The sequence below is a fragment of the Heterodontus francisci genome, chromosome 9, assembly GCF_036365525.1.
Source record: "Heterodontus francisci isolate sHetFra1 chromosome 9, sHetFra1.hap1, whole genome shotgun sequence".
Classification (NCBI taxonomy): domain Eukaryota; kingdom Metazoa; phylum Chordata; class Chondrichthyes; order Heterodontiformes; family Heterodontidae; genus Heterodontus; species Heterodontus francisci.
In genome coordinates this window covers 58,080,011-58,101,467 of record NC_090379.1, presented here as the reverse complement: position 1 = coordinate 58,101,467, position 21,457 = coordinate 58,080,011, and the positions used below count along the sequence as shown (strand labels likewise).

The window sequence follows — 21,457 nt, the reverse complement described above, 5'->3', positions numbered from 1 at the left end:
GTGTAAGTGCCACCTGATGACATTGTTGATGACACCTTCCATCTCTTTGCTGATGATTAAGAATAGACTGATGGGGTGGTAATTGGCTGGATTGGACTTATCCTGCTTTTTGTGAACAAGACATACCTGAGAAATTTTCCACATTGATGCCAGTCTTGCAGCTGTACTGGAACAGTTTGGATAAGTTAGTTCTCGAGCACAGATCTTCAGTACTATAGCTGAGATGTTGACAGGGTACATAGCCTTTGCTGTATCCAGTGCTTTCAGCCGTTTCTTGATATGTTGAGTGAATTGAATTGCCTGAAGACTAGCATCTATGCTGTTGGGAACCTCAGGAGGAGCTGAGATGGATCAGCGACCCAGTACTTCTGGCTCAAGATGGTTGCAAATGCTTCAGCCTTGTCTTTTGCACTGATGTGGTGGGCTCCCCCATCATTGAGGATGGGGATGTTTTTGGAGCCTACTGCAGTTAGTTGTATAGTTGTCCACCACCATTCATGATGGAAGAGGCAGGACTGCAGAACTTTGATCTGATCCATTGATTATGGGATGGCTTGCTCTGTCTTTCACATGCTGCTTTTGCTGTTTAGCATGCATATAGTCCAGTGTTTGTTTATTTATTTATTTAGAGATACAGCACTGAAACAGGCCTTTCGGCCCACCGAGTCTGTGCTGATCAACAACCACCCATTTATACTAATCCTACATTAATCCCATGTTTCGTACCACATCCCCACCATTCTCCTACCTACATCTACACTAGGGGCAATTTACAATGGCCAATTTATCTATCAACCTGCAAGTCTTTGGCTGTGGGAGGAAACCGGAGCACCCGGCAGAAACCCACGCGGTCACAGGGAGAACTTGCAAACTCCGCACAGGCAGTACCTGGAACTGAACCCGGGTCGCTGGAGCTGTGAGGCTGCGGTGCTAACCACTGCGCCACTGTGTAGGTTTGCATCTCATGTTTAGGTATGCCTCCTGGCATGCCCTCCTATACTTCTCATGGAACCAGGGTTGGTTCCCTGGCTTAATGGTAATGGTAGACTGAGGGATATGCTGGGGTATGAGGTTTCAGATTGCACTTGAATACAATTCTGCTGCTGATGGCACATAGTGCTTCATGGATGCCTAGTTTTGAGCAGCTAGCTTTGATCTGAATCTATCCCATTTAGCACTATCGTAGTGCCACAAAATGCAATGGATGGTGTCCCGAGTGTGAAGGCGGGGCTTGGTCTCCTCAAGGACTGAAGGGTGGTTATTCCTACCAGTTCTGTCACGGACGGATGCATCTGCAACAGGCAGATTGGTGAGGGCAAGGTCAAGTAGGTTTTTTCCTCTTGTCAATTCTCTCACCACTTGCCCCAGGCCCGGTCTAGCAGATATTTCCTTCAGGAATTGGTCAGCTCGGTCAGTAGTTGTGCTACCAAGCACTGAAGACCGCCACCCAGAGTACATTTTGTGCCCTTGCTACCCTTGATGCTTCTTCCAAATGGTGTACAACATGAAGGTGCACTGATTCTTCAGCCGAGGGAGGGCTGTAGGTGGTAATCAGGTTTCCTTGCCCATGTTGACATTAAAGGCCTGCTCGGGTCTGCAAATGAAACCCAACCTGAGCCCGACATCCGACCCGGCCCGTGTCTTTTCATTTTTTCCCACACCCGACCACCGGAATATAATCAACTTTATTGAAGAGGTTGTGCTCTACCTTGGCTGGAATCGCTCACTGCAGACTAGTGCAGAGTGTTCCCTGCCTTGATGTCCTGGCTGTCACTATGTCCGACCCGACCTGACCCAAGCCCGAATGCCAGACCCGGAAGAGCGACCCAACCCAAACCTGACACATGTTGTCAGGTCCCGTTGGGTTTGGGTTGGGTAGCCATTCTCTAGTTGACATGATGCCATGAGACTTCATGGGGTCCGGAATCAATGTTGAGGACTCCCAGGGCCGCTCCCTCCTGACTGTATATAACTGTGCCACCACCTCTGGTGGTTCTGTCCTGTAGGTGGAACAGGACGTACCCAGGGCTGGTAATGGAGGAGTCTGGGACATTGGCTGTAAGTTATAATTTGGTGAGTAGAACTATTTCCGGCTGTTGCTTGACTAGCCTGTGGGACAGCTTTCCCAATTTTGGCACAGGTCTCCAGATGTTAGTGAGAAGGACTTTGCCGGGTCCGCAGAGCAGGGTGTTCCTTTGGCATTTCTGGTGTCCAGGTTGGTGCTAGGTGGTCCATCCAGTTTTATTTTTAATCAACTTTTTTGTAGTGGTTTGATACACCTGATTGGCTTGCTGGGCCATTTCAGAAGGTAGTTGAGAGTCTGGAGTCACATGCATGTTGGCCAAATTGGGTAAGTGCGGCAGATTTCTTTCCCTCTAGGTTTTATGACAATCTGGTAGTTTCATGATAATGTGGTGGCGAACAACAATGAGGTCTGACAGGTTGGAAGGCAGGAGAAATTAAATGACAAATGGAATGATAGTGCATGGCATAACGAGATGGTAATAGGACAAATAAAGAAACAAAAGATGGGTCTAGAGGAAGTGTAAATGGAAATAGCAGAATCAACAGTTGCCGTCCAAAAAAATGTGGGGCAGAGGTTATGATCTGAAATTGTTGAACTTGATGTTGAGTCCAGAGGCTGTAAAATGTTTAATCAAAAGATCAGGTGCTGTTCCTCCAGCTTACGTTGAATTTCATTGGAACAATGTGGGAGGCCGAAGACAGAGAGATTGGAGTGTGGCTGAGATTTAAAATGACAGGTTTGGGGTCACATTTGCTGACTGTCACCCAATGTATGTTTTGATTTCCCCAATCAAGAGCAGACTGAATCCTCAGCAGTGGATACATTGAAAGAAATATATGTAAATTGCTGTTTGAGGCCTTGGATGATGGGAGGAGAGGAGGCAAAAGGGCACGTGTTGCGTCTTCTGCATGAGAAGGTGCTGTAGGAAGGGAATGGGGTGTTCGGGGTGATTGAGGAATGGACTAGGTTGTCGCGGAGGGAACGGTTCCTTTGGAATGCTGAAAGGGGAGGGGTGGGGTAGATGTGTTTGATGGCATCACATTGATGGTGGCGGAAATGTGGAGGATGATTTGTTGAATGTGGCGGCTTGTGGGGTTGAAGGTGAGGACAAGGCGAGCCTTATTCTGGGAGGGAGGGGAAGGCGTGAGAGCAGAAGAGCTGGAAATGCGATGGATGTGGTTGAGGGCCCTGTCAACCACAGTGGAAGGGAGTGAGGGGTGCAGTGCGATTCCTCAGTTTAGGGAAAAGGAAGACCTATCAGAAGCACTAGTATGGAAGGTGGCATAACCTACAAAACCTTTCTGTACTTGTCTTTCTTAAATATTCTTTTTCTTTTGATTAGGACAGAGCAACTGAAGATGGCAGCTGAGAGAAAGCCAATGCGGTATGCTCACCCGGATGGGTACACAGGTGTTTGCTTTGATGAAAGTGGAAGGTAAGGTACCTTGTCGTACCCTGGCCTGATTGAGATCAATTTTATTTTGTTCAGAAAAGCTTCCTGTCTACAAGCAATGATTATATCTCCTCTTCATGTGCCTTTTACGTAAATTATGATGTATTGATCAATTGAGAGAATAACTTGGTAATTCTTCACTTCCTATCTTCTCCCAAGTATCTCAGTTGGAAAAACAAGAACATATGACATAGGAGCACAAGTAAGCCGTATTACCCCTAGAGCTTGCTGTGCCATTCAATAAGACACTGGCTAAACGTCTACATCATCTCCACATCCTGCTCTATCTCCATATCCCTTGATTCCACTTAGTGCCCAAAAAACGGCTGAGCATCCACAGCTCTCAACGCTTTTGAGTGAAGAAATTTCTCCTATCTGAATCCTAAATCTTTCTTTGGCCTCCTTGTCTCGAGAGGCAATGGGTAAGCACCTAGAGGTGGTCAGTGGTTTGTGGAGCAGCGCCAGGAGTGGCTATGAAGGCCAATTCTAGACTGACAGACTCTTCCACAAGCGCTGCAGATAAAATTGGTTGTCGGGGCTGTTACACAGTTGGCTCTGTCCTTGCACTTCTGTCTTTTTTTTCTGCCAACTGCTGTGTCTTCGACTCACCACTCTTTAGCCCCGCCTTTATGGCTGTCCGCCAGCTCTGGCGATCACTGGCAACTGGCTCCCACGACTTGTGATCAATGTCACAGGACTTCGTGTCGCATTTGCAGACGTCTTTAAAGTGGAGACATGGAGGACACTGAGTCCTAAATGATGCACCCTTATCCTGAGAGTATGACCCTCAGTTCTTAAAATTTTAAAAGGTGTGAAACTTGTAAGTGTCGATGTTCAGAGAGAATTGGATGTGCTTGTACAAGGAACGCAGAAAGTTAACATGCAGGTACAGCAATTTGGAAGGCAAATGGCATGTTTGCCTTCAGTGCAAGGGGATTGGAGTACAGGAATAAAGAAGTATTGCTACAATTGTACAGGGTTTTTGTGACCACATCTGGAATACCGTGTACACTTCTGGTCTCCACATTTAAGAAAGGATATACTTGCATTGGAGGCAGTGCAGGGGGATGAGGGGGTTGTCCTATGATGAGAGACTAAGTAGGTTGGGCCTGTATTCTCTGGAGTTTAGAAGAATGATAGGTGATCTCATTGAAACATATATGATTCTAAAGTGGCTGGGTAGGGTGGACACAGATTATTTCCGCTAGTTAGGGTATCTAAAACACGGGGGCACAACCTCAGGATAAGGGGCCGATCATTTAGGACTGAGATGAGGAGAAATTACTTCACTCAAAGAGCTGTGAATCTTTGGAATTCTCTACCCCAGAGGGTTGTAGATACTCCATTGTTGAATACATTTAAGCCTGTGATAGACAGATTTTTGGTCTCTCAGGGAATCAAGGGGTATGGCGAGCAGGTGGGAAAGTGGAGTTGAATCCTAAGATCAGCCATGATCGTATTGAATGGTGGAGTAGGCTCGAAGGGCCATATGGTCTACTCCTGCTCCTGATTCTTATGTTCTTATGTTCTAGACTCTCCAACCAGGGAAACAACATCTCAACTGCTCTGTCAAAGCCCTGCAAGCATTTTATATGTTTCAATGAGATCACCTCATTTTTCTAAACTCCAGAGAATATAGTTGCAATCTACTCAATCTGTCTCAGGACAACCCTCTCACCCAAAGAACCAGTCTAGTGAACCTTTGTTGTGCCTTTCCTGCAACGCAGGTATATTCTACAATGGGTAAGGAGACCAAAACTGCACACGGTACTCTAAAAGTGGTCTCACGAAAGTCCTATATAATTGCAGCAAGACCTCCTTAGCCTCATACTGCCACCCCCTTGCAATAAAGGCTAACATACCATTTGCCTTCCTAATTGCTTGCAGTACCTGCATGTTACTTTCTGTGATTCATGTACAAGGGCCCCCAAATTCTCTGTATACCAACATTTGCTAGTCTCACCTTTTTAAAAAAAATTCTGCTTTTCCATCCTTCCGACCAAAGTAGATAATTTCACCCTCCCTGCTTTATACTCCATCTGCCACGTTCTTGCCTAATCACTTAACCAGTTTATATCTTTTTGTAGCCTCTTTCCCACCTAGCTTTGTATCGTAAGCAAACTTGGACGCATTATGCTCAGTCCCCTCATCTAAGTCATCGGTATAGATTGTAAATGGCTGGGGCCCAAGCACTGATCCCTGTGGCACTCCACCATTTGCACTCTGCCATCTGGAAAATGATCTGTTTATTCCTATTCCTGTTTCTGTCTGTTGACCAATGCTTAATCATTGGTGACATATTATCCCCAATCCCATGAGCCCTAATCTTGTGTGGCTCCTTATCAAATGCCTCCTGAAAGTCCAAATATACTAAATCCACTTTATTTGCCCTACTAGTTACACCCTGAAAAACTAATAGATTTGTCAAACACAATTTCCATTTCATAAAACTGTGTTGACTCTGCCCATCGTATTGTGACTTTCCGATTGCCCTGTTACCACCTCCATAATTTTTTTTAATTCTTTCATGGGATGTGTGCATTGCTGGCAAGGCCAGCATTTGATGCCCATCCCGAATTGCCCTTGACAACTGAGTGGCTTCCTGGCCTTTTCAGAAGGCAGTTGAGAGTCAACCACATTGCTGACTGTCTGCAGTCACATATAGGCCAGACCAGGTAAGGACAGCTGATTTCCTTCCCTAAAGGACATTAGTCAACTTGATGGGTTTTTATGACAATTGATAGTTTCATGGCACTATTACTGAGACTGGTTTTCAATTCCAGATTTTTAAATTTAATTCAGTGGACTTATTAATTAATTGAATTTAAATTCCACCAACTGCCATGGTGGGATTTGAATTTGGCATTGGTCTGGGCCTCTGGATTACTAGCTCAGTGATATTATCACTACGCCACCATCTGCCCTAATAAAAGATTCCAGCATTTTCCCTACTATCACGTCAGGTTTGTTGGCTTTTGTCCCATTAATTTCTCCAGTAATACTTTTTTATTTAATATTATTACTTCAAGTTCCTCACTCTCATTGTGGTTCCCCACAACATTTGATATTTTCTTTGTCACCTTCTGCGAATACAGGCACAAAATAATTTTTCAATGTCTCTGCCATTTCCTTAACACCCAATATAATTTTTCCTGTCTGCCTCTAATGGACCCATGTCTGCATTTGCTAATCTCCTCCTTTTAATATTTAGTCCTACATTAAATGAATTTGGTCAAGAACCAGTCGTTAGGATTCGCAGCAGAAAAATGTCTACAAGCAGCAATGAGATGAATGCTACTCAGTTTGTCTTTCTGGTGATGTCAACTTGAGGGATAAATATTGGCATGGACGCTGGAAGAATTCTGCTGATATTCTTTCAGTGGTGCCTTGGGATCTGTTGTATCCACCCAAGAGACCTTGGTTTAAGATCTCATCCTAAAGACAGCACCTCTTACACTGCAGCACTGCACTAGATTATTTGCTCAACCCTGGTATGGGCTTGAACCCATGACCTTCGGACTTAAAGGGAAGAGTGCTCCCATTGTCTAGATTGACAAAATAGTCATTTGAAAGACTTTTTGGGGTCTTTCATTGTGTTTGTCTTGAAATTCCAGATTTATCGTAACTGGTGGTAGCGATGGAGACGTTAGAATATGGGAAAGTCTAGATGATGACGATCCCAAGTCCATCAACGTGGGTGAGAAAGTTTATTCGCTGGCTCTCCGGGTATGTGATTTCTTTGCCCTTTATAGGTGCCTTTTTGAATAATTTCCACAGTTACAAATTGTATATGTCCCAAGTTGTCTTGATCTGGTATGTGATGTTGGAATTCATTACAAATGTTAACCATTCATTGCAATAGGTAGCCACCTCCATTTGGCAATGACAATTTTCAGCATTATTAAATAAGTTATGTAAATACAGCTAACATCTGAATTTAACTATTGAATGTGAATGTTGGGAGGAAAATATTTATTGCCTGTACATCGTCCTACTGAAATAAAACAGGAAGCCATTTGTTTAAATTGTGTTGTGGTGGCTAAAAGGTTGTTGTATTAGTGGAGCATAAAAGTAGAAATCTAAAGTGACAAGTGATTTTACATACAATCTCCAACTTTTATCATGAATGCAGCAACCAAATGTGGACTTTAACCTTCCAACTGCAACTTGAGGAGAAAGAATAAGACCGCTTTTGTTATAGCTTCCAAAAAAAATTCTCTCTAAATGCATGATGTATTTAAAGATGCCATTATTTATGATTTGAGGCAATTAAGAATTATCTGAGGAATATTTTTGTTTCTGATTTTAGAATGGGATGCTTGTTACCACTGTTTCCAACAACATTGTTCAAGTTCATTCCTTCCCTGAGGGTTCACCAGATGGAATTTTAACCCGCTTTACTGCTGAAGCAAATCACATTGTCTTCAATAATGCTGCGACCAGTGTTGCTGCTGGATCCAGGTGATGTAATACTCAAGAATATGATTCTAAATTATCGCGCATAGCAAACGTTAGGTAATCACTATCACTGTTGCTAGAGAATTCATTATAATTTTTAAGCTAAATGTACAATTTTTGGAGGGGGGAAAGGAAAAGAATGCAGATGGAAGATTAAGGGCTATTGTTGATTTTGAACCCAGTGTATTAAAGAACATATGCTTTAGTAACTTTATATTAATGAAGAGGATTAACTTTTTTCTTTTTTGGGATCTGAATGCCACTTCAAATTTTGTATAATGTCAAATTATTGTATGTGTGTTCGTTGCAGTGATTTTATGGTGAAGATCATTGAGACTAAGGACAATAGTCAACAGAAGACATTTCGCGGTCATGAAGGTCCTATCCTCAGTGTTGCTTTTGATCCAAAGGATTTATTTCTGGTAATAAACTGTTAATACAACTTCATTCATTCAAAGTCTGTGGTTCAGACCTGAAATTAGTAGGCTAAAAAGTGTTTCTAGCGGTATACATTTTTAAAGTATGATTAATTGAGTGCTGCTAAAATAGGTTTAGAATTTTGTTTTCGTGTTAAAAGTTTAAGATTGTGTTTTTGATTTTTTAAATGAGTACAATGTGCACCAGAGTACTTTTGTTTTACTATGGTACAAGTGTTTTTATAGTTTAGTATTTAAATTGCTCAGTACGTAACAAGATGTTGCATTTTACAGGCTTCCTCTAGCTGTGATGGGTCAGTATGTATCTGGAAAATTGCTGATCAGGTAAGATGGTTTTATTGTTAAGGTCATGTGTGCATCAGTACCAGTTTTGTTGCATAAAGTAAGCATTTGTTAAATTGTACTGAAATGTGGTATGTGCAAAAATCATAAGATTTTAATCTTACATTGAAATTGAGAGTAGTATGGACTTTCAAGTCTGCATTCTGGTCACATTCATGAAAAATTCTTTGGTTTAGTTTAGTTTAGTTTAGAGATACAGCACTGAAACAGGCCCTTCGGCCCACCGAGTCTGTGCCGACCATCAACCACCCATTTATACTAATCCTACACTAATCCCATATTCCTATCACATCCCCACCTGTCCCCATATATTTCCCTACCACCTACCTATACTAGGGGCACTTTATAATGGCCAATTAACCTATCAACCTGCAAGTCTTTGGCATGTGGGAGGAAACCGGAGCACCCGGAGGAAACCCACGCAGACACAGGGAGAACTTGCAAACTCCGCACAGGCAGTACCCAGAATCGAACCCGGGTCCCTGGAGCTGTGAGGCTGCGGTGCTAACCACTGCGCCACTGTGCCGCCCCACTGGTGTTTTGGTGTTACAGAATCACAAATTTGTTTTAAAAAAAAAAAATATTCCAAAATGCATTTAAGTGTGATAATGATTGTTAAAAGTATATTTTCTCTTTTGTAGACAGTTGTAGCAAGTTGGCCACTGCTAACTAAATTCAATGAGGTGAGCCGTGCAACATCAATCTGTAGACTTGAGTGGCAGCCGAAGACTGGAAAGGTAAATATGAAATCAGCACCAAACAAAAAGATCTTATTCTCAAAAAAGCCATAAAATTGTTTTCACAGCAGGAACTAAGTAAAGATTAGTATTTATTGGTTAGGGATTTAATCCAAGCACTACCTGGGTTAAATAGCAAAGAGGTCAAATGTCTGAAAGCAAAGGAACTAAAATGTAAAGTTAGGATAAAATTATTTTTGCATGTGGTCTGGTTTGATGATGAAAAATGCATACTTAATTAAAGGAGCTTTCATTTCCTCTGTTCCTCAAGATTGCCAAACCTTTAAGATTCCTAATTGAGTCACCTGCTCACATGCCACTTTTGCTGCTGCAGTGAGCCAGCTGGTAAGAGATGTGTAACAGTTAGCTGGAGCTGAGTGTCATTTGTGTAAACAAATGTTCTGCATCACACCATTTTCTTTTTTCTTGGAGGAATCTGCAAGGTGTAAATAATGTTAAAAAGTTAATGTTGTATTTGTATCTGACTTCAAATGAAACTCATTGAAAAGTTTGCTCTTTAATTGCTGGAAAGTGGATTCTTACTGCATTGGCCAGTTAATGGAGTGTGGCAAATGATGGTATTAATTCCAACACCCGAACTGTTGCTCTAGCCAATAGGGAAAGAACAGTAACAGTCTCAGAAGATAAGTTCTGAGAAGCGTCAACTTGAATTGTAGCTGGGGAATCTACACACTGTCATGTACGGATGGAGCCGTGATGAAATAAACAATGAAGTGGAAGAATTATGAATAAAGAAGTCAACTGTTAAACAAAACCAGAGGAACTTGGAGACTTGTATCACAGTTAAAATAGAGTAGCAGTCGTGTGATCCCTACTGTACTGGAAATCAACAAACCTGTTTGCAGAGCTGGTCCTTGTTAACCTCATCTGAAGTAGCTTTGGGGAGAACCCCATTGAAATTGAAAAGAGCGCTATTGCATATTAATGACTCTTGTCGATATGAATGAACTAATGAGGAATTCTGGAGACAGACTGACTCAGCCCATACCAAAAAGATTGGGAGTGAAGTGGCACTGTGTTAACAGAATCGTCCCCCTTCCGGCATCAATCGAAAGCCATGGTCTCCACATCCTGGTCCATTGTGTCTAATGCAATGGAATTTTTCCTTAAAGGGTAAACCTCTGTACAGAGAGGGTCGATCAAGCCAACTTTGTCAGAAAGCAGTCCAGCCCGAGGCTATGCAAAGAGATCCAGCCAAGCAAGAAGAACCCTGCTGAACAACCACTTCTTCTTTGGCCTCCTTGTCTCGAGAGACAATGGGTAAGCGCCTGGAGGTGGTCAGTGGTTTGTGGAGCAGCACCTGGAGTGGCTATAAAGGCCAATTCTAGAGTGACAGACTCTTCCACAGGTGCTGCAGAAGAAATTGTTTGTCGGGGCTGTTACACACTTGGCTCTCCCCTTGTGCTTCTGTCTTTTTTCCTGCCAACTGCTAAGTCTCTTCGACTCGCCACACTTTAGCCCTGCCTTTATGGCTGCCCGCCAGCTCTGGCGATCGTTGGCAACTGACTCCCACGACTTGTGATCAATGTCACAGGACTTCATGTCGCATTTGCAGACGTCTTTAAAGCGGAGACATGGACGGCCAGTGGGTCTGATTCCAGTGGCGAGCTCGCTGTATAATGTGTCTTTGGGGATCCTGCCATCTTCCATGCGGCTCACATGGCCAAGCCATCTCAAGCGCCGCTGACTCAGTAGTGTGTATAAGCTGGGGATGTTGGCCGCTTCAAGGACTTCTGTGTTGGAGATACGGTCCTGCCACCTGATGCCAAGGATTCTCCGGAGGCAGCGAAGATGGAATGAATTGAGACGTCGCTCTTGGCTGACATACGTTGTCCAGGCTTCGCTGCCATAGAGCAAGGTACTGAGGACACAGGCTTGATACACTCGGACTTTTGTGTTCCGTGTCAGTGCGCCATTTTCCCACACTCTCTTGGCTAGTCTGGACATAGCAGTGGCAGCCTTTCCCATGCGCTTGTTGATTTCTGCATCGAGAGACAGGTTACTGGTGATAGTTGAGTCTAGGTAGGTGAACTCTTGAACCACTTCCAGAGCGTGGTTGCCGATATTGATGGATGGAGCATTTCTGACGTCCTGTCCCATGATGTTTGTTTTCTTGAGGCTGATGGTTAGGCCAAATTCGTTGCACGCAGCTGCAATCCTATCGATGAGACTCTGCAGACACTCTTCAGTGTGAGATGTTAAAGCAGCATCGTCAGCAAAGAGGAGTTTCCTGCTGAGGACTTTCCGTACTTTGGTCTTCGCTCTTAAACGGGCTAGGTTGAACAACCTGCCCCCTGATCTTATGTGGAGGAAAATTTCTTCTTCTGAAGATTTGAACGCATGTAAGAGCAGCAGGGAGAAGAAAATCCCAAACAGTGTGGGTGCGAGAACACAGCCCTGTTTCACGCCACTCAGGATAGGAAAGGGGTCTGATGAGGTGCCACTTTGCTGAATTGTGCCTTTCATATTGTCATGGAATGAGGTGATGATACTTAGTAGCTTTGGTAGACATCCGATCTTTTCTAGTAGTCTGAAGAGACCACGTCTGCTGACTAGGTCAAAGGCTTTGGTGAGATCAATGAAAGCAACGTAGAGGGGCATCTGTTGTTCGCGGCATTTCTCCTGTATCTGACGAAGGGAGAACAGCATGTCAATGGTCGATCTCTCTGCACGAAAGCCACACTGTGCCTCGGTATATGCGCTCGGCCAGCTTCTGGAGCCTGTTTAAAGCGACTCGAGCAAAGACTTTCCCCATTTTGCTGAGCAGGGAGATTCCACGGTAGTTGTTGCAGTCACCGCGGTCACCTTTGTTTTTATAGAGGGTGATGATATTGGCATCGCGCATGTCCTGAGGTACTGCTCCCTCGTCCCAGCACAGGCAAAGCAGTTCAAGGAGTGCTGAGAGTATAGCAGGCTTGGCACTCTTGATTATTTCAGACTGACTCATATACCATACCAAAAAGATTGGGAGTGAAGTGGCACCGTGTTAACAGAATCGTCCCCCTTCCGGCATCAATCGAAAGCCATGGTCACATCCTGGCCCATTGTGTCTAATGCAATGGAATTTTTCCTTACAAGGTAACCCTCTAGAGAGAGGGTCGATCAAGCCAACTTTGTCAGAAAGCAGTCCAGCCCGAGACTATGCAAAGAGATCCAGCCAAGCAAAAAGAGCCCTGCTGAACAACCACTACAGCAGAGAAATCAGTGACTTTAAATCTCTCCATCTGTGAAGATAATGAAATCCACACCACCATCTTTGTTGCTGAGTTGTAACCACTAGGATGCTACAACACCTCAACAAGTTCAAGACTACCAACACAAAGGCCTGCACCTTTAAAGAAACTGTTCTCCTGAGAAGATTCAACAAGTTTACTGTAAACCGCAGCCACTTACCTCACTTTGAACTTTAAATTACTAGCCCTTTTCTCTCTATCTGTCTATCCTTGTGTATGTGTGAGTGAATGGGTGGAACTTTATGGGCTGTGCAAGAGCAGATTTGGTGGCGTGCAGTGTGGTTTAATTAGGCGGCAGGTATTTTTTCAGATTCCTGACGACGGGAATTTTACCAAAATTAAGTCGACGGCATATTTGCGGCATTCCGGGGTTCCCCCTGCATGTTGGTGGATTGCAGCTTTACATTCATTTATATGCCATGAATACTCATTACTCGACACTTCGTTCCAATGAAGTCCTACCTGCCAGATTAAGAGAATAGCGACTCAAATGACATGCCACCCGGTTCACGTTTGTTTCAATGTGGCGTGCAACAGTTGGCTTTGTGCAGTTGAGTCTGAGTTTGCTGTTTTTCGTTCTTGAACTCATCAGCAAAATAAACACCAGCATTGGACTGGATGTTTGCCTACAGGCCACTATTGGAATGGATGTTTGGCTCTAGGCCAACACCAGCAAGGGTGATTCTTCTTAGGGGACGGGGATGTGTACATAGAGGAGCAGGGGAGGGAGGAGTGGTGGATAAAGGGTAGGGTGATCAGCTGCATGGACGAACATGGGAGGAAGGAGCGGAGTGTCCAGGGTGTGTAGTGGTTGTTATTGCTGCTGAAGCTGGATGTGGGCAACTGCGGGGCTGATGGGTTGATTTTGAGTTTTACAGTCAAAAGATGGTCATGACGGGCCTAAATGGAGGGATGAGTGCTGTCAACATCGGGAACCTGTGGGGCGAATTCAGGATACTGGCTGGCAGAGGGAATGGTCACAGTCAATGGGGGCAAATGGATTTTGTGGATTCTGTAGGGGGAAGGTCAAAGACATGGTTGGGTAATCTGCAACATCACAGGGAAGGGAATTGTACATGCACCATTTTTTTCAATGATAATGCAAGCTATGTGGCCACTCGGGTATTAGGAGGAGACAAATGATAGTGGGTGTGTCTTCCACCTGGCTACAATTCTAAAGCATGTAAAAACGAACTTCTCATTGCCCCAATGTTTCAGGTGACTGATAAAAGAGGGCTGTATTGGAATGCTGTGCTTAATGTTTGGAAAAACTGCAGCGATGGGTCTCGTGCACCCAATTTGTCTAGTACCACGGGAAGAAGAGCAGAGGGAGCGACTAAGGAGGGCTCTTTTTTTTTCCCTTCACGCTTGATGCCTGAACGCCAACAACAGGCAGCACAAGAAGGTGAGGATGCTCCGAATCATAATGCCGTTCTCGGATGTTATTGAAGATGGGCACTAGCATGTCATCACATCCTCAGGATAAGGACAAATTGCCTTCAAATGCCAGAGGGGCAATGCCAGGGATGCCTAAGGATGGCACATGAAATGGTCACAGAAATTTGTAGGAATCTACAGCATGACCTGCAACCGCTTGGGTTTGGTGGGAATCCCATGCCAGTTGCCCTCAAGGTACCTGCTGCACTCTTTTTTTTTTTTCTAGCTGGGCCTTCCAGGGATCAACAAGCGACATACGTGGCATATCACAGTCTGCGACCCATAGGTGTATCAAAGAGGTGACTAATGCCCTATTTCGCCATGCCAGTGATTTCCTCTACTTGTCGACGAGGACAGCCAGGCAGCAAGGGGTGATCATCTGCACTCATGTGGCCATTAGAGCTCCCTGGGACCAGCCTGCTGCATTTGTGAATCGCAATGGCTTCCACTCATTAAATGTACATCTGGTTTGCGACCATTGGACATAGACAAGTTGGTGGAATGGGTAGACAGATTGCAGATGAAATTCAATGCGGATAAATGTAAAGTGATTCATTTTGGTAGTAAGAACATGGAACATAGAACATAGAACATAGAAAAATACAGCACAGAACAGGCCCTTCGGCCCACGACAATATAAAATAAAGTGTACAATTCTAAAGGGGTGCAGGAGCAGAGGGGCCTAGGTGTATATGTGCATAAGTCGTTGAAGGTGGCAGAACAGGTTGAGGGAGTGGTTAATAGAGCATACAGTATCCTGGGCTTTATTAATAGGGGAATAGAGTACAAGAGCAAGGAGTATAACACACTAGTTTGGCCTCAGCTGGAGTATTGCGTCCAGTTCTGGGAGCCGCACTTTAGGAAAGACGTGAGGGCATTGGAGAGAGCACAGAAAAGATTCACGAGAATGGTTCCAGGGATGAAGAACTTCTGTTATGAAGATAGATTGGAGAAGTTAGGACTGTTTTCCTTGGAGAAGAGAAGACTGAGCGTGATTTGATAGAGATATTCAAAATCACAAGGGGTCTGGATGGAGTAGACAGAGAGAAACTGTTCCCACTTGTGAAATGATCAAGAACGAGAGGGCATAGATTTAAAATATTTGGTAAGGGAAGCAAAAGTGACATGAGGAAAAACTTTTTCACGCAGAGTAGTTCCGGTCTGGAATGCACTGCCTGAGTGTGTGGTGGAGGCAGGTTCAAATGAAACATTCTAGAGGGAATTAAACTGTAAGATGTGTTAAACAGGCAGATGTCCAGTCACCAAAATGAGGAAGCTGATGACAGTTTGTGGATCAGAGACTGTTTTATTGGCAATTCATAGTTCAGTCCAAATACCTGTGCCCACTCTTCCCTCATGGACTAACTCTCTGTCCAGAGGTAACTTCCCTCCAGTGGGCAAAAACCCAGCCGTTAAATGCAAAACAATAACGAGCATCACCTGCTCTGTATTAACACTGAAATGAGTCCTGTTTAATTAAAGGGACCAGCATTTTCAATATTGTCAATATGTAAAGGAAGAATGTACAGTGTTATGAGGAGAAGGCGGCAGAATGGAACTGAGTGAATTGCTCCTTCGGAGAGCCGGTGTGGATAAAATGGGCCGAATGGCCGCCTTCTGCACTGTAACAATTCTGTGATTCGGTACGCGCCACAGAGGGTGTCCCGAATAATCGTTGTCTGCTGTGCCGTGCACAACCTTGCAATTAGATGCGGCAACATTCTGCAAGCGGAGGAACATCAGACCTCCTCAGAGGAGGATGACTATGAAGAGTGTGAGGAGGAGCACACCAATGCTAATGATGACGTTATATATATGAGGGCCATGGAGAGACATGCAACGGACTTCAGGGAGAACCTCAAACTTGCATGTTTCGGCCAACAATAAGCCACTTCATCAAGGAACATTGGTAGGAGAAAATAAATTCTCCAAATATGTTCACATATGCCTGAGGTCTTAATTCATAGCTGTAATCAGAAATAAGGGCTCTTCTGACAACAGCACATGAACCTGAAGTCGAGATGTGCCTAACAGCCTGTATGCCATCAACTTAATTAAAGGAGACCTGTGTTTCCATTATAAAAATTGTCCTGCATCAAGGCTTTGGGCTGAATTTTACCAACTCGCTGCTAAGTCGCAAAAGTGGCAGTGCACACAGGCGGGATTTGCCCTGCTGAGCCGCCATGATGACTCATTTACATGGAGGGGGCTTAACGCCCGCCCCCAATGATGTAGAGGGGGTGGGCGCTCCATCCCCGGCAATAGCGTCTGGTGCCACCACGCTGGCGCCATTTTGAAAAGGCTTTAAGCCCTACAGGTCCATTAAAATTTTTAAAGGTACAGGTCTTTTTAAAAAAAATAAATAAATTTAAAACTTCAAGTAGTTTTAATCCCCTCTCCCACTCCCCCAATAACTACTCAATTTATTAATTGCCCTCTTCCCCCCCCCGATCTTTCTTCACTTTAACCTTCAACCCCTTCCCACCATCCCCTCAACCAATAGCAAGAGTTTTCCTTGCTTCCCCCCCCCCCTCGCCCAACATCCCTTAAAACTTCACTCCTTCCCCCTCCCCACCAGTGTTCCGCCTCAGATCTTTTGGAGTTTCAAAGGCGCGGGTGTTCCGGCAAGTGGTAGGAATATCTGGGCAGGACAGCCGTTGCATCAAGGTAGGTCTTTATTCATTTAACTTAAATAAATTGAAATATTTTAATTGGATTCCCGTCGTTGAGCGGCGGGGGCGGCCACCATGAGGCCTCGCCGGCGACGATAATGTGGTGTGGGGCCTTCCAGGCGTCGAGGCCCCTGGTTGGCCTCTCCCGGATGTATTTTCCGGCCCTCCCCACCCCCCCGCCATGACCCCTGACATCGGGGGGCTGGTAAAATCCAGCCCATTAACTTCTACACATTGGAAGCTACAACTTTGCATTTTGATGTGATCCGCAGATCAGATCTCCTCAGGGTTACGATGGAACTGAAAACACACCAATGCAAGGAAAGTAAGGGTGTGACCGCAGAACCACAAATGTAAGGAAGTTGGTAGTGAAAAAGCATCAAACATACAACCGTCATTGAAGGCTGAAGACTCAAATAGCAAGGATAAATGGACATTGGACACTTCCTGAAATGCTTTGCAAGCACAATGCGTTTCTGTCTTAGGCCTACAATGAATATTTTCCTTTTCATTTGAAACCAAGCAAATGATTTATGATAGTGCATCAAATATTAATGTAAAGAAAGATTTATTTAAACGTCTGCAATATGTGCACAATATTTACAGCGTCCTTGCCACCTTCATGCTCAAAACTGTTTCTTTTTATGTTTTCTACCACATGTCTCAGTGCTACCCTGACATTAGCAGCTAAAGTAGAGGCAGTCTACTCAGTGCCTTGCCCCAGTGCTGTGGATGACCATGGCGGGCATCCTCTGGAGGAATGGGGCTTCATCCTACTTGGGGTCTGCAGCACTGGTGCATGAGCATTCCCCCTCTCCCCCGCCCCCCACCATGTGCTTGCTTGCTGGAGGTAAGGGAGTCATTGTCAGGGAGGTGGGGGGCAGGGGGGGGTGAAAGGACGAAATGCGCCTTACCCTTGGGCTGCCCTGAGAGGAAGGCCTCGGGGCATCTGGTACGTGTTCCTCCTCCATCTGCACGATAGTACCTGCTTGTCTCCATGAAGGGAAGGAGCACCCGTAGGGAGGTCCAAATTCCTTGCCCCCTCTCTTATGCTCTGCTGCAAGGAGCCCATGGCAACAGCGATGGAGTGCAGGTCAGATCGCATAAGGCTCGAGTGCTCGCCAGACTCTCGATTGTGGAAGCTGTGCACTCATATCCCTGGGACATGGCAGATGCCATGGCTTGCACAAAACCATGCATGACCTCTGGCACCTCCGACTTATTTTCCACATGGCTTTGCTACACATTCAGCAGGCTTCTCGTAGCTACAAACAGGATCATCATTACCATGGGGCTGAGCTGGGTCCTGGTCCCCAGCAGTCCTCCGATTGTTAGGAGACCCGGCTGGCACCTGCTTCCTCAGCTCCTGGGACCTGTCTGTATTGTGCACGCCAGCTTGTGACCCAGATTCTAATCTTAAATCCCTTGTGGACCGTGTGGATGTATCTGCACTGGCGGAGGTGGAAGAAGCAGGTGACGGTGCACCCTCTGGGGCATTGGCTTCATCTTCCTCAAAAGAGGAGAAGTCTTGAGCATTGTGGCGTTGAGACTCGAGCGCAGGCACCTACAGTGGAGACACAAACAGGCACATTAAGCATCAGCTGAGCATGAGTTTGCACACTACTTTGCTGTGCAGATATGGCTGCAAGACTGAAGATGACATTTCACCCTTATGACTTGAGGATCTTGCCTCGCCATCTGCGATTGCCCTGTTTCCCTCATCTCTTGCAATTACTGTAGCCTCCTGTTCAGCCAGTGTCAGAACTCTGATGTCTGGGCCATCTCCACATGTCTTTACCTGCTCACACTGGTTGTGGTTGCGTTTATCCTGTGGGAGACAGTGCAGATTTAATGACATGTCAAAAAATGAATCACAATCATTGTAAACATGCATCGACATTGCTCATTCAGGCTTTTCACATGACACATCAATTATGCCGATCGTCAACTTTGCGCATAATCAGTACACGTATGGCACCAAGACTGTTCACGCATTCCACTTGTTATAAAAGTTTTAATTTTGTATTGAAAACTTAGGATTCTGTGTTTTTAAAAATTGAGGAATTGATTTTTCTGTGGACATGGATTGCTGAAACTTTGAGAGTTTGGACTAGGTGAAATACACAGATTGCAAGACACCTGTTTCCAAACAACTCAACAGGGGAATAACAGGTCAAGATTTATGATTGCCATGTGACTTGATCGTTGAAGTTAGTTTCACTTTTTGGATTGAAAAGGACCAGTGAGTTGGACATGGAGCAGGCTTTTGAATTTGGCTGTGCCCTGCCTGGAGACTAGAGAAAAAGACCTCTCTCCCTCTCAAGGAAACCGGCGTCTCTTGAAAAGAAATCCTACATTTGAAAGGTGGCAGATTCCTATTGTCTCCTGTCTCTGAAGAATTCCTGCATCCATTGTGGTTCTGTTGCCTCCTGTGTTTTGGGAAACCCTGGAACCTGCAGAAAACTTCTACTACTGTGTTGCTGCTGAGAGTCCAGAGCAGGCCGGTTGCTGCACCCCTGCTGAAAAACCTGTGTAGCACCTGCTGCAGACAAATTGGCTTGAATGCCTACCCATCACGGACTGTTCATCAACCTCGCCTGGAGAGACTTCGAGTGGCATTGAACGATTGGACTCTGGGACACCTCACCTTACTGAAAACATCCTACTAGAACGTGATGAACTCAATCATTTTATTTTTTCCTTTTTATTTCTAAGGAACAGCTGTAAACAAAAAATCCTTTTCCCCGGTTAACCGTTTTTTTTGAATGTATGTGCATGAGGGCTAAGGAACTGAAGAGCTTTTCGTATACTGTGGAAAGAAGAAGGAATTTTCCTCCAAACAAGATCAGGTAGCAGGTTGTTCAACCTTGCCCGTCTAAAAGCGAACACCAAAGTTCATCAGGGAACTCCTCTTTGCTGACGATGCTGCTTTAACACCTCACACTGAAGAGTGGCTGCAGAGTCTTATCGGCAGGTTTGCAGCTGCCTGCAACGAATTTGGCCTAACCATCAGTCTCAAGAAAACGAACATCATGGGACAGGACGTCAGAAATCCTCCATCCATCAATATCGGCGACCACGCTCTGGAAGTGGTTCAAGAGTTCACCTACCTAGGCTCAACTATCACCAGTAACCTGTCTCTAGATGCAGAAATCAACAAGCGCATGGGAAAGGCTTCCACTGCTATGTCCAGACTGGCCAAGAGAGTGTGGGGAAAATGGCGCACTGACACGGAACACAAAAGTCCGAGTGTATCAAGCCTGTGTCCTCCATATCTTGCTCTATGGCAGTGAGGCCTGGACAACGTATGTCTGCCAAGAGCGACGTCTCAATTCATTCCATCTTCGCTGCCTCCGGAGAATCCTTGGGCATCAGGTGGTAGGACCATATCTCCAACACAGAAGTCCTCGAGGCGGCCAACATCCCCAGCATATACACACTACTGAGACAGCGGCGCTCTAGATGGCTTAGCTATGTGAGCCGCATGGAAAATGGCAGGATCCCCAAGGACACATTGTACAGCGATCTCGCTACTGGTATCAGACCCACTGGCCGTCCATGTCTCCGCTTTAAAGACGTCTGCAAATGCGACATGAAGTCCTGTGACATTGATCACAAGTCGTGGGAGTCAGTTGCCAGCGATCACCAGAGCTGGCGGGCAGCCATAAAGGTGGGGCTAAAGTGTAGCGAGTCGAAGAGACTTAGCAGTTGGCAGGAAAAAAGACAGAAGCGCAAGGGGAGAGCCAACTTCGTAACAGCCCTGACAAACAATTTTATCTGCAGCATCTGTGGAAGAGTCTGTCACTCTAGAATTGGCCTTTATAGCTGCTCCACAAACCCCTGACCACCTCCAGGCGCTTACCCATATTGTCTCGAGACACGGAGGCCAAAGAAGAAGATATATTGTCAGGCAAACCCCACCTGCCAAGCCCGAGGCACACATTATTTCGCCACATGAACAGAAACTTAAAATCGCAAGCCCTATGTGGAAGGATATTTGCATAATACCAGACAATGTTGAAACAATGGGGGCCCCAGCAGTGGCTTCCCAATACACAAATGGTCAGGCCAGTTTTAGTCACATGACTGGCTGTTGGAGAGAAGTTGCACTTCCTACAATGGATTTTTGAAAAGACTGTTCCATGTAAGGAGCTAGTCACATGACTAGCCTGCTGTGCAACTTGGGAGTTTTTTTAACATTTGAACTCTCAAACAAAGGGATTTGGGGCAGACTGCCATGTGCTCCTGGAACTGAAGCAAGAACATCTCGCCTGCCTGCCTGCTCATCTCTCGGAACTGAAACCATTGAAGACACGTGAGACTCAGAGAAAGCTTTGCCACACGAACAAAGATTTAAGAAGATTAGTGGGTGGCGCAGTGGTTAGCACCGCAGCCTCACAGCTCCAGCGACCCGGGTTCAGTTCTGGGTACTTCCTGTGCGGAGTTTGCAAGTTCTCCCTGTGACCGCGTGGGTTTCTGCCGGGTGCTCCGGTTTCCTCCCACAGCCAAAGACTTGCAGGTTGATAGGTAAATTGGACATTGTAAATTGCCCCTAGTGTGGGTAAGTGGTAGGGGAATGGTGGGGATGTGGTAGGGAATATGGGTTTAATGTAGGATTAGTATAAATGGGTGGTTGTTGGT

General features: G+C 45.2%; 1 protein-coding gene across 2 annotated transcripts in view; it reads left to right on the top strand.

The window, feature by feature from the left end:
• Positions 1-21,457, top strand: part of wdhd1 (WD repeat and HMG-box DNA binding protein 1) — a 112,045-nt gene that overhangs the window by 3,303 nt on the left and 87,285 nt on the right. For both annotated transcript variants that reach the window (XM_068039175.1, XM_068039176.1), the window contains 6 exons: positions 3,369-3,461; positions 7,094-7,205; positions 7,789-7,940; positions 8,248-8,359; positions 8,648-8,698; positions 9,358-9,453. In XM_068039175.1, coding sequence (XP_067895276.1) covers positions 3,385-3,461; positions 7,094-7,205; positions 7,789-7,940; positions 8,248-8,359; positions 8,648-8,698; positions 9,358-9,453 — 600 coding nt within the window. In that variant the 5' untranslated portion in view covers positions 3,369-3,384. The remainder of the gene's footprint in view (positions 1-3,368; positions 3,462-7,093; positions 7,206-7,788; positions 7,941-8,247; positions 8,360-8,647; positions 8,699-9,357; positions 9,454-21,457) is intronic.